Source organism: Halichoeres trimaculatus, unplaced genomic scaffold (assembly GCF_033239565.1).
Source record: "Halichoeres trimaculatus isolate MK-OKI-2021-1 unplaced genomic scaffold, fHalTri1.1 fHalTri1_scaffold_20, whole genome shotgun sequence".
In the NCBI taxonomy this organism is placed as follows: Eukaryota; Metazoa; Chordata; class Actinopteri; order Labriformes; family Labridae; genus Halichoeres; species Halichoeres trimaculatus.
The window spans coordinates 9,416,759-9,429,611 of NW_027437198.1; the positions used below are offsets into that span (position 1 = coordinate 9,416,759).

The 12,853-nt window shown below is 45.0% G+C and overlaps 2 protein-coding genes and 1 long non-coding RNA gene across 4 annotated transcripts in view; 1 reads left to right on the forward strand and 2 right to left on the reverse strand.

The window, feature by feature from the left end:
* The window catches only part of LOC141808999 (uncharacterized), an 88,499-nt gene that overhangs the window by 73,233 nt on the left and 2,413 nt on the right, over positions 1–12,853 (forward strand). The gene's annotated exons all lie outside the window — the stretch shown is intronic.
* hoxb2a (homeobox B2a) lies at positions 732–4,140 on the reverse strand. The gene is made up of 2 exons (XM_074696758.1): positions 3,520–4,140; positions 732–2,069 (listed from the first exon to the last, which is right to left on the reverse strand). Exons 1-2 carry the CDS (start codon positions 4,001–4,003, stop codon positions 1,261–1,263), a joined length of 1,293 nt encoding a protein of 430 aa, XP_074552859.1. The 5' UTR covers positions 4,004–4,140; the 3' UTR covers positions 732–1,260.
* The window catches only part of hoxb3a (homeobox B3a), a 38,244-nt gene continuing 34,877 nt past the window's right edge, over positions 9,487–12,853 (reverse strand). For both annotated transcript variants that reach the window (XM_074695781.1, XM_074695782.1), the window contains one exon: positions 9,487–12,434. In XM_074695781.1, the coding sequence (XP_074551882.1) occupies positions 11,575–12,434 (860 nt within the window). In that variant the 3' untranslated portion in view covers positions 9,487–11,574. The remainder of the gene's footprint in view (positions 12,435–12,853) is intronic.

Sequence of the window (12,853 nt, forward strand, 5' to 3'; positions counted from 1 at the left end):
TGCTTTGTTTGAGTCCTCACATGGTGAGAGCTAGCTAATAGCCTCCTTTCAGAGGCAGGGGGCTAGCTATGCTAAGCTAACATGTTGCAGAGGAAAAAATCCTGCTGTGGCCTCAGACTTTCTGGAAAATATCACAGGGTTATCTCTATGCAAACACATGAGCTGAACCCTGCAGGGCTGATCCAGGCTGTAGCAGCATTATTTATATTGTTGGATAAAGTGTGGGAAAACTGAACTGTTGCACTCAAGGCAGAAGTCTGCACTCAATCCAGACTGTAGAGATGAGTTAAAACAGTCTACAGATTCTATTATTATTATTAAAAATGAATAATTGCAATAAAATAATTGTGTGGTTGGATTTAAATTAGAATTAAAAACTTTATGTGCTGTTAATTACAGTCTGCATACATTAGGAAAAATATTTTTAACTAACTGTTAAGAGATAAAACACTACAATAACAAGCAGCAAAATAATTGGAAAATTAAAAAAAAAAAGCTTAAATTTGCATTTCTTACTTTACCATTATGCTCATGCCACTAAATTAATAATCTCTATTACCAGTTCCAAATTTACATGATAGAAATAATATTCTCCGTTACTCCCTGAATTTATGCAGCAATAAAACAAAACGACATAGGCCACATCTTAAATGTTTGTGTGTTTTTATTATCATTATTATTCCACTATGAAAATATATGTACAATAAATAATTTGGATTTTCACTATTAAAGAATCTCAATAAATAAACTAGGGTCTAAAAGTGGGGTCATCAGCAGGGCTTCATTCTTTCAGAGCAGTCCAGCTCTCTGCACAAAGACTCCGTGAACAGTTCCTGAGAGGTTAGTAAGATCCATGAAGCTGCACCAGGACGCACTAAAGAGCAAACAGATCCGCACAAAGGTCCTTCAATTCATCCAGAATTATCAAAAGCAAAAAAGGAAATAAATACCTGAAATTTGGGTAAAGGAAGAGGAAAAAATCCACAGCGTTTCAACCGTGAAAAAGATATTTCCCCTCTATGAAAAAATAATTCAGCGGCACCTCAAGACCTGAAATAAAACCACAAAATAAAACAACGAAAAGAAGAAATGTATTTTAAAAACGAAAATAATTTTTAATCTGAAAATGTTTCAGGAATGTCGCCGAGAAGCTTCTTTAACAACACACTCCTCCGCTCGATTGTTGGTCCACACAGGCCCGTCGCTCCGCGCCGTCTCTTCTTTCTGTTTTGTTTTTGTTTCTAAAATATCGAGCTCCTCTCAGAAGTTGAGGTGCTGCAGGTCTATGGTGCACAATGTGCTCGTGAACAGGTCGAAGTCCTCCTCGGAGAAATCCACCGGGCTGTCCAGGGAGCTCTGCAGGCTCGGGGACAGGCAGGCGTCCCCGGCAAAGAAGGTCAGGTCCGGGAGCGCGGAGGAGGAGCAGGGGGCCGGGGGAGCCGATGAGGAGGTGATGGAGGAGTCCTGCTGCTCGGAGAACGGGGGATCAGACGCCGGTGCTGCTGCTGCTGTTGCTGTGGGCCCGGCCTCGCCAAGTTGCAGCAGGCCCGGGTCTGGTGGGGAGTGGTGAGCCGCAGCAGCGTCTGTGGAGCCAGATGCTCCTGGCAGCGGTGGGCGGCTCAAACCGCTTCTCTCCTCCGCTGTGGGCTGCGCTTTGTCGCCGCTGTCAGCAGCGTAGGCGGTCGATGATAGATTGCCGCTTCCAGACTCGCTCTCAGAAGAAGCCTCACCGGTGCCAGAAGCTTCCAGCGGCTGACTCGAGTACGGAGAGGAGGCATCGGCGCCTTCCAGGGGCTCAAATCCGCCTGGGTCGCTAGATTCCGGGCCCCCCGTTCCTCCGTCCCGGTGGTGTGTCTGGCGCTTATGTTTCATCCGCCTGTTCTGGAACCAGACTTTGACCTGCCGCTCGGTCAGGTCCAAGAGAGCGGCAATCTCCACCCTCCTGGGCCGACAGAGGTACTTGTTAAAGTGGAACTCCTTCTCCAGCTCCAGTAGCTGCGTGTTGGTGTAGGCAGTGCGCAGCCTGCGGGACCCGGCTCCACCGGCATCCAGACCCGCCTGTCCCGGGTCTGCAAGGAGACAAAGACACGAAGTAGGAGTCAGAGAGAGATTATGTGCAGAATTTATAGTGAAAACTCTTCTGCTGCTATGCTCATTTTTTATCTTAATTTTATTTTTCGTTTAAACCTCAAATTGTAATCTACTTCACGAGAGCCCGTAAAACATCTACAATTTTATTGCGCGCAAGATTTCCAGCCAAGAAATAAGCTGCTGCAGCGTCGGGCAGGAATCCCCTCGGCTCTTCTGTCTGTAATAAAACAGTAATAAAACAAAAAGTCTCATAAAAAAATACTCCTTCCAATTACAGGAGCAGCCAAAGCCATAAATGTGAGAGCGGACCAATTAGGTGCTGGTAAAATAATAATAACAATAAAAAAGAAAGGCAGATAAAGACTGATGATCATAATGTCAGGGTGGGATTTTCTCTTCTGGTAGAGAGCAGCCAGCCTGCTGTGAGAGGCTGCAGCGCCTGAGCTGAGAAAAGCAAAGAGAGGAAAATAAATAAATCAGCGGACAGAAAGGAAATGTGCAGGGAAATGTGGGAATGTGGATGTGAAACGAATGTGGCGGTATCTGTCAGAAACGAGACCCCGAACAGCTCCATGGATGAGATCAGAAGAGGAGAAAACAAAAAAATCCTCAGAAAATGATTGTGTGTGGGATTTGGGGGAAAAAAAGTGGTGATTGTTCTGGAGGTCTGCGTGAAAGACAGAAATGATGTAAACCCATGAAAATGTGTGCAGTCTGTATCCTGTTTGGATGTAGTTCAGACCCCCAACCCCCACCCAGTAGATTCTGTTCGGTTGTATTGCCTGGCCATTATATTTCCTTCCTCCATCCAATATGGCTACCAGCTCAGTTGTGTTATGAATATATAATAGCAGGGAGATGCTGCTGCTGCAAATCACGGCACCCACTGAGCAGAATGATGCAGGCTGCAGATTCTGCACGAGGGAGAAAGAGAGAAAAAAAACTCCTTATCTGTGCGTAATTACGCACGACAAATAACCCTATATATAAACATAATGCATTTAGTAAATTAAGGCTCTGAGAGCTAACAGGATGTTGGTGTGAAACCTCTGCACTCAGTGTGAATCTAAATATTACATATTGATCCTAAACATGACAGAGAGGATGTGTGAGAGGCTTTAATGGTGCATATTTAGATGCATGATGACAGAGTGTGCAGAGCACTGCAGCATAATGCAGGGGTCTAGATATGGCTTCCCTGTTGACACAGCATCACAGCACACTGCACAACACACACTTACACACAATCAGGCACACACATGCACGCACACACTAAGGAGGAAAATAGACAATGTAATGTAAGCACTTTGATGCTGTGCGTAATGAAGGTTATTCCTGCAGTGAAATAAAGATGCAGACACAAAATGAAAGCACAGGCTGCACTCTCACCAGCCACACGCACATCACTTCCCACCCCAGCATACCGACCTGTGGGCGACTCGATGCCCGTCGAAGCGTACCCAGAGGCGGTGGGTGACGGGGAGGATGATGCAGGGGGGATGATGGGTCCGGCACCGCTGGAGCTGCTCCCAGGCTTGGGGCATTTCTTTGATGACTTCTTCTCCTTCATCCATGGGAACTCGTGGGCCAGCGGACCGGCCGTGGTTGCCGCGGCCATGGCAGGGGCCTGACCGGGCGGACAGGGCTGCTGGGCAGCTCGATGGTGCGTCTGGAGGCCATTAGTGGCGGAGGTTCCCCGGTTCTGCTGGCTCCTTGCAGTCGGTCTCGGCTGGCTGCCTGTGCAGGGGCTGAGGCTGGGGATGGTGTGCTCGAAGGGAGGCGGAATTACTGTCGACTCCTTGATTGATGAAGTTTGAAATGACTCCAGGACGGCGGGGAAGGACGTCAGGCACTCTGCTAGGGACGGCTGGCTGTTTATAAAACCGATCTCCCTCTCAAATTCAAAATTCATAGCTCCCTCAGACCGGATCACCCTCACACGGCGAGACCCCCGAACAATCCCTTCCCCAAAATAAAAAAAACCCCAAACACATACGCGCACGCATGCACGCTCACACACGCACACCACAATATGGCTTCTCAAAAGAATAAAAAACGCACGCCCGACCGCAGTGGCGTAAATGCGGTGCTATATAATAATTGTGTATATTGGTGATATTACTAGCGTATGGGGACCCTGGTAGGCTAAACTGAAGAACTGTGGGGCGAATTTGCAGCCAATTCCTGGTCATGTGACGCAAAAGAACCAATCAGGAGGCTGGGCCTGGCGGCGGTGATGGCTGTGGGAAGCAGCATTATTATTTTTCCACCAAAAGCTGTGGCACAGAGTGGCTTCATCACATGATAGCTGCTATTGTTTCACCTTTACGGGGGGTACAATGTGGGGGGAAAAAACTGGAAGGCTGCCGGTCGCCATGTGCGCCGTGTGGGCGGCGGGTCGACGCATCCCTGCCCGGTTTTACGCACAAACAATAGAGCATCTCCCTGACATTTTTTCGGTCCTGTGGGTGATGTAATGACGGTTTAAACATTAGGTGAACGGAGCAGACCAGCTCCGTTTACAATATGGCTCCTTTGGATGTTTACAGCACTCAGCTCATTAATCTTATCAAGTGTGACAGAAGCAGAAAATCACAAACTCACAGCAGAAAAGTTGAAAGGTTACATAGAAGGTGCACCAGCTTAGGAGGAGAGGATGGAGATTTGTGTCCGAGTGAAGATGAGTGCAGAGACAAAATCTTAGATAAAGCGTGAAGAAGCCTTTGGGAGTGTAAGTGAATATTTTTATATTTACATAATAAGCATTCTTAAATTATTGCTAAATTTCCGATTAATTTAGGAAATTAGTTCCCTAATAGTTTCCTAAAGTTTCCACTGTTTTCCTAATTGGGTGTTAACAAGAATTAAACCTAACTATGAGCTCAGTAAAAGCCTGAACACAGGTACCATATACTTCGAGCTACCCAGTTTGTCTCTCACGCTCTGCCTCAGTGTGATGTGAGTGTGTTAAAGTGTTTACGCCGTGAGAGGAGGGAGAGAGGGTTCACAGCGAGGTCGCTCCGTGAGACTAAAGGAGGGCAGTGCGCAGGCCTCCTTTTCTCCTAACGGCAGAAATAATATAACGGCAGCAAAAATATGAAGGCTAACAGTGAGTGAGTTTCGCAGTAAGTAGAATTCAGACTCAACAGGACGCATATGTAGATTTTCACAGAGATCGGGAGCTTGGGAGTTTAGCAGAGGAGAGCCTATTTTGGTGGAAGCCCCGGGTTGAAAAAAAGAAGTGCGGTGATCAATCTTTCCCTGGCTGCAAAGAGGCTGACAGCAGCCCCTCTCTCTCTCCCCAAATAACAAGAAAACCTCCAGTCCCACTCCCACTATCTCTCCCCTTTTAGGTTCTAATCTTTCGGCATGTTTATATTTTTACGTAGCTTTTACGCGCCACGAATACGCACAGAAACGCTCAACCTGTTTACGAAAAGAAAGTAGTCAGATACCACCGACAAATGGTTTAGAAATACGTAGCTCAACCCCCTATCTCACACTCTTTCCCATGCCTTTTGACTCAGAGGGAAAAAGGCAGAATGTGTGTGGGAGTGAGAGCTATTGAGCGCATTCAGGCAGTGTGTAGGCCGAGGCTGCTTTAACACACACACTCAGAGACCCACACACAGAAGAGTAAGGCTGCTGACTGAGATGAAGCTTTTAGAAAATTCAGCTCACTTTTTTAGCGTTTTATTTATTTACATATGTGAAATTATTTTCTGCCATTTTTAATATTTTCTTACGAGGTTTTTTGGAGATCTGGAGGCGAGAGGCTTTTTTTTCCAAAGCGAGTAGTTACACTGGAATGATCGTGGATTTTGTGGACAAAAGAGGCGGATTTCTAATTACTAATTCTTTTAAATTTTAAAACAATATTTATTTTAATTTGCATTGTTGTTTTATTTGTTATTCGGGCAACACGTGATGGAACGGTAGACTTTTTTATTTTGATGGTAGTAAGATTTTAATTTAAAACAATTTAGAATTAAAAAGAATAGTTAATTATCAGGGTTTACTTTGTTTTAGTTTTCAGCAAACGTAAAAATAGAGAGAAAGAGAAGAGGACAAAAAATCTTACTGTTGAAAAAACAAAACATGACCCTGATTCAAGAAGCACTCTAGTTTTCATAACTCCTCTTAATATTAGACTTGCAGACAAATTGTGAGTGATAAACATGCGCTTTTAACTCCTAAAGGGTTTACTTTGACAGATCGCCTGTTACAGCTACAAATGGCCACCTTATTAAATCGCAGTAGTAATTTTTGAACGTTGCTCCTCTCCAGCCTGTCTGTACCTGTCTGCTCCGTGAGCGTGTCTCTACACTTTCCAGCCGCGCGCGCGCTTCTGAAGCCGAGCCGAGCTCTGCGTCTCTTTTTATGAGGCAATAAATTAGATCCAATCTCTGCTTATTGGTGTTTTTATTGTCTGTTAGTCCAACGGAGATGTAAAGGGAAGTACGGCCATTATTTATGGGAGTCTGATTTATGTCCCAAGTTTTATGCCGCTCGCAGGCCTCTCAGCACAGGCGTGTGCTAAAAGCAGGAGAAAGAAGGAGCAGGGGGAGACGGTGGAAAAGGGGGTTAGAGACCATGTGACTGAGCTAAGGCGCAGGCCTCAGGGCTTTTCTTTAGTCATAAACATCAACACAAAGCTAGAAAGAGGCTTCGCTATCAGGACTCTGTTTCTGATTTTGAAACTTTCTGGTTTCTTCTGCTTTTCCCCAGTTTTAGCAGCAGCTGTGGAAAGAAACTAATCTTCGGACTCCTGTCAGATGGAAAAAAAGTGAAGCCATTTTGACCTCCCATGAGGGAACATTTGATTTCAAACAAATCAGAGAGTGAAAGCAGCCAGGATCCCAGGTGGTGACTCTTTTTGGTTGGATATAAAGTCAGAAGCTCTGAGAGATTCTGCATGAGCCAAACAAGAAATGTGTCAAAGAAATGAGCGGAGTGACGGACAGCTCCAACCATCTGGAGGACTGTCTGATGGGGTTCCCTAGCTCTGGTTTGGGGGGCCATGTTTTTGGTCCTGCTAACACTTTTCAGAGCCAAATATCCAGCCTGATAGGATTTGAAGTGAGCTGTGTGATGCAGATTTGACATTTGTTGAAGGTCAGATGGGGTCAACATGGCCTGTGTCCTAGTCCTCTCGTTTCTCCTTTGTCTTTCCAAGTTCCTGAAACACCTGAAGCAGTTTTTTTGATCAGCTCAGATGTTAAACTCTGCTCAATTCACTAATGTAGAGCTTATTCTGTGGAATCTTGTGGGTTTTCTTCTGCACCAGAGAGTAATCAGCTCAACAGAATCTGTCACAGTCTGATGTTAAGTTTGAACTGTCTGCAGGTGTTGGCAGAGAGCTGGAGTCTTTTTTTCAATTGGAGGAAGAACAATCAGCATCAGGTATCAGGTTTAGTAGAAATAACTCTTGCTTCCGACCTTAAGCTCTCTGGTATCTTACATTAGCTATGCCAGGTCATGCTAGCACAAAAGCTGCTGCCAGATTGGACATTTCAAAAACACTGAAGCTGTTTTCTTTTGTTCCGGACATGCAACATGTGGCCTGAAGTTTTACTTTCAACTTCAGGGACAGTTTTTGTGACAATGATGCCGTTCTGAACCCTGAGGTGATGACCTGATATTTAATCCTGAGACTGTTTGACAATACAGTTCTGGAGAAGTGACACACTACACCTCATTTATGTACAATCCTGTCCTAAACTATCATTCCTGAACAGTGAAACAGAAAGGTATCCGAACAGTTATTTGTACTTGGAGAGGATTTCAGTATTTATTTTGAGAATTAAGACCTTTCAGTGTCTCTCAATGAGCTGATTTCAAGCGTTCAGAAAGTTTAATCCTGGTTTTATGATATTTTCATAGTTTTGATTTTGATGCAGCCGAGCGAAGCCGTGCAGAGCGATGTTGCCATGACTGTGACGCTGCCTGTTATGAACACAAACACCATTAACTCCTGAGTCACAAAAAGCTGAGGCTAGCTCTGAATAACATAACATTTTATTAAAGAATTGTTCGACAGACAACTCTCTCAACAATGAAAGAAAAAGGAGCTACAAAGGACAAAGAAATAAGTTGTTTTCTCCAAAAAGACTCGTTCTTTTTTCCAGCTAATAGTTGGTCTAAATTTTCAGACTATGCACGGACGGGTCACCAATCCCCACCCCTGCCTTTTATCCCTGTACAAGCCAAGACATTTATGTACAAGGGTCATCATAGGAACATAAAAACTACTTTTTTTCTTCTAAAATACAAGAACTAAAAAAATGTAACTTCAGTACAATGGACAAGAAGAAACACAACGTTGTTTTTTTTCTTTCATAACAGGTAAATACTAAAAAAGTACAGTATTCTTCCTCGATATAAATACATGAAGGATAAATAATAATACAAAACAGAAAGTCTTTTAAACTGGCTATAACAAATAAATATTTATATATGAATGTTCACTTGAACACACATTTGCGAAAGACGCTTTGATTGGAGGGCCTTCCGTCTTCAAAATAAGATTTTATTATTATTATTTTTTACCTTTTAACCATCAAAATGTAAACTCTAAGTGCAACAATGATGCCCAGGTGAGAGGAGCGTCTGTGTCAGTCTGCACTTAAAAAAACAAACTGTAGATTTATTCCCAGAGCAGCAGAGTGTAGCCAGGGTCAACACACACACACACAGACACACACTCACACACATTCACACATGCTGGAAGAAACAGTCTCATATATGTCATCCCAGACTCCCTCTCACCGCTCAGACAAATAAACTCTGCAGGTTTTCAAAAGTGTGTCCAACACGTCAGCTCCGACCTCTGGGACATGCATTTTTGTTCAAATATATACCCTGTATCCACATTTAAAAGTCAAGATATGTGAGAACAAAACAAAACGATATAAAAGGAGGACGCTTGATGATAGAAAGAGACAGAGAGAAAGAGACGGGCAGTGACTTACCCAAACATAAATAAATAGTGTTCTCCACTCTTATTATTACCCTGTGTCGATGATGTGCTAAAATAAGAACATTGAAAAAAGTCTCTTCCGTGTCCTCTCGTGTGTTTGTTTGGAGATGTCCACAGCTGGCTGAGTGTGTGTCAGCAAAGGAAGCTAGCTTAGCATCACCTGATGATGTGCGTGTGAGGAAGGGCTCCTTAAAAACTCAGCGCTTCACCCCATGATGCCCATTTATTGGCTGACACCGGAACACTGAGTCACTTTTGGATAAATTTAGCAAAAGCTGTGAGTTAAAAAGTTTTCTGTGAAGCTGCTGTTTGACTTAAAGTTTCATATGTTTGTTTCTGATCACATGTTTATGAAGATACTTAAAGATTTTTGCTCTTTGTGAATTTACCACTGACACATCTGTAACAAAAGATGACTTCCTGTTGATTTTACATTACATTTACCTGATTATGGATCAGTTCTCACACTGACCACCAGGGCGCTACACTGGAGCATACAGACCAATTCATAGAGATTAAATATACCCTGTTATCACACAGCTGTATCCCACAAATCCTCTCAGCCCCAGGTGAAATGCTGTTATCTAAGGAGTCCTGTGTGAAGAACTGATTAGCCATCATAGCTTAGCACAGGTGTGCATCTCTGGTGAAGCTAGGTTGATGAAATGTGTGTGTGTGCATGTATGTTGTGCATGTGTGTGTTTGTGGGTTAGGGGGTCTGTGGCGGATTGTGAGAGGTTGTGCCTCCTTCAGAAGTCATGTGCTGCTGCCACAGACGGACACAGAGGGTTAGTAGTGATTCAGTCTGGACGGAAAGGGACAGAAGGAGGCTGAAAGACTCGACGAAGACCATCCAGTGGTTTTATGTGCTCTGTGAAAAACCGTGGTGGAGTTTCTGAGGCTGATGGAGAGGCAGAGACCTCCACATTGCTCAGCGCGGCTGACAACAACATGTGTTGCCTGGAGGGGGAGAGAGCGCGGCATCATAAATCTACCCACTTCGTTAACTGCCCATTAAAATCTCAGCTATTTCATTTACCGGTGGGGAGAGCTGTTTGTATATGTGAGAGTCTTAAGGGGGAGCTTTATTATCAAAGCACAATTTTAAACCACGTACCAACTCAGAGAGCCGTCAGAGGCTTTTTTAAGAACGTGCTAGCTGAGCTCATTTTTTCTCCACAGGAACAAAAACTGTCCACAAACAAACTTCAATCAGCTTATAGATACTCAGACTAAACACACGATGGTTTGAGATTTCCTGTCTATCTGAATCTTGGTGACATCCGCTGTGTTTAGCTAACACAGCCTGTGTTGTAGTAAATTCTCAGTCCTATGAGCTCAGATTTAAACACGGTGCTCACCGTACATCTCTTTATGCCTGCCAATATTTCTCTGCAGGACTGCCACGAGACGAGCTCCCTGACATTTATTGTCCCCCAGGGGAACGTGGGAGACAATTGACTGTACACCTTGTCTCCCACGCCTACAGTATGCTTCGCTGCTCTGGGACCAAAACCACACTCAGGAGAGTGGAGATAGAGATGGAAAGGTTTATACCAAATGTGTTAATAACAGAGAGAAAGGATGGATGTTTAAACTGTATTGGTAGAGGATATGGATAAATTCTGCATTGTTAGCATGAACAGAATTAGATTTTTACCACTTGATATGGATCTAAAAGTGTTAATGTGGCTTTAAGATATCTGTATAAATGATATAAACACTAACCAGGTCAAATTACCGTTACTACTTTGAGCCAGGTACAAAGTTTTAGTCTGCAGATGACTTGAAGTAAACAAGCTGGGTTAGCCTTTGTTTTAAGAGGTTTTCAGCACCAAATCATCTTCTTTTATAGGGGAGATCCATGGATATTTAACATGAAAACTGAGCTACAAAATCGAAGACTTCCGCACTTTCAAATGCTATATTGATAAAAAGCCATCTCTAAAATAAAAGACAATTTGTATAAAGTCAGATTTGTGTGAAAGGAACAATAAGACTATGAATTACTGATGATATTCTGCAAAATCTTCATCAGTAGTTTGTAATTTGTAACAAAATAACTTGCACACTTTTTGTGCAAAGGAGTAAAAATGATACTTCTCTGTTCAGGTAGACTCTTTCATCTACTTGCGTGTATCAGGGCGTGTTTTTTTAAGAATCGTAGAGAAATTTCGTTCAGTCCTGAATAAATGACTTTTGGAAGTGACCATCAATTTTGTACTTTAACTTGGCAAAGAGGCATTTCTGTAGTTGACTCTTTAGTCTTGCTGAACAAAGCTCAGCAAATCAAACAATCTGTGTTTTGAAGGTTAACGGAGACACTGGATGAACTCTGTGTGTAGAGCACATGAAAAACCACTGGCTGGCCCCTGTGGGTCAGTTCTGTCCTCTGTCCGTCCCTCTGCAGCAGAAGAGTCCCCGTGTGTTAGTCTGTTAGTGAGTCATGTCGTGTTACTGGTTCTGTGTCGTCTTCACTATTTCCTACATTTGTTCCAAACCTGCTACAGGTGAGTGAGCTTGGGTGCTTCCTGGATTCTGCCCTGAGTCGAGGTGTGGTGCGCCGACAGCTCGGTGTACGTTGGGTGTGAGGGCGGGTCGCAGGGACCCTGAGGGCCCCCTCCACCCACGTGGTGCTGGTTTGCGGCCGACATAGGCCCCCCGCCGTTGTAGTCCATGGTTTGGTGGTGGGGGGGCGTGGGGCCGAGGTGGTTTAGCCCATACATGGAGGGCCCCGAGCCAGGCATCTGTTCCACATAGCTGCCGCCCCCCACATACACCGGACTGGCCTGCATGTTGGTGGGGGTCCCATAGCCAGCGCTGTTAGCCTGCACCAGGCCGTGATGGGGATGGGGGTCACCATAGTCCGGGTCTGGGGCTCCGTACTTCTGCTGGGGGGGGCAGCCCTTCATGGGGACGTTGGAGTAGGCAGTGGACATGGAGTAAGACACTCCCTGATGTGGCTTGCCAAAGGACGGCGGTGATGGGACGTCGTAGCCTCCCCCGCCTCCCCCTCCCATGGGGTGCATGGAGTTGAGGAAGCTGGCAGAGGACTGCATGGTCAGGGGTGGGGAACCGGTCGGTGAGGGGCCCCCCGAGCTGGAGCTCAGGCCCTTGGACTTCTGGTCCTTCTTGTACTTCATGCGTCTGTTCTGGAACCAGATCTTGATCTGGCGCTCTGACAGGTTGAGCAGGTTTGCCATCTCCACACGGCGCGGTCGGCACAGGTACCGGTTAAAGTGGAACTCCTTCTCCAGCTCCACCAGCTGTGCGCTAGTGTACGCCGTACGAGCCCGCTTAGACGACGCTGACGAGCCGGTCGGACTCTTCTCCCCGCTGCTGCCGCTCTCTGCTCCTCCTGATGCTGAGGAGAGAAAACAGCCACAGTGAGACGGACAGAAGATGACATGAAAAATGGAGACGACACAGAGAGGAAACATGAACAACTACCAAGGGTTTAAAAATTCAAGAGTGTAACAAAAAATGAGAGAGGACAAGAGAAGGAAACTCACTCCAACTGCATGCTGGAGGAAATTGAAAGCATGCAGGTTCTTAATAAAGCAGAGGGGGGTCTGTGCTGGCTGGCTGAATTATCCCTTGATATTAGTTGTCAACACTTCATAACAGTGGCAGTTATTAAGAGACAGAGGCCCCGGTGCTGGCCGAGGGCAGCTAAATTGCATCTTGGCTGGAAAGACAAAACCCCCCACAGCAACAGCGGCTGCAACACAAAGACTCTGAGCACAAACTGAGGTCAACCTGAGCTCGTTTCAGTCTGCTCAC

What these genes read in the sequence shown, in the direction of transcription:
- hoxb2a (XM_074696758.1), bottom strand. Translation starts at nt 4,003, where the DNA reads ATGAATTTTGAATTTGAGAGGGAGATCGGTTTTATAAACAGCCAGCCG. An exon ending in GGGCATCGAGTCGCCCACAG is followed by an intron (nt 2,070 to 3,519) that starts GTCGGTATGCTG and finishes GTCTCCTTGCAG; the next exon opens with ACCCGGGACAGGCGGGTCTG.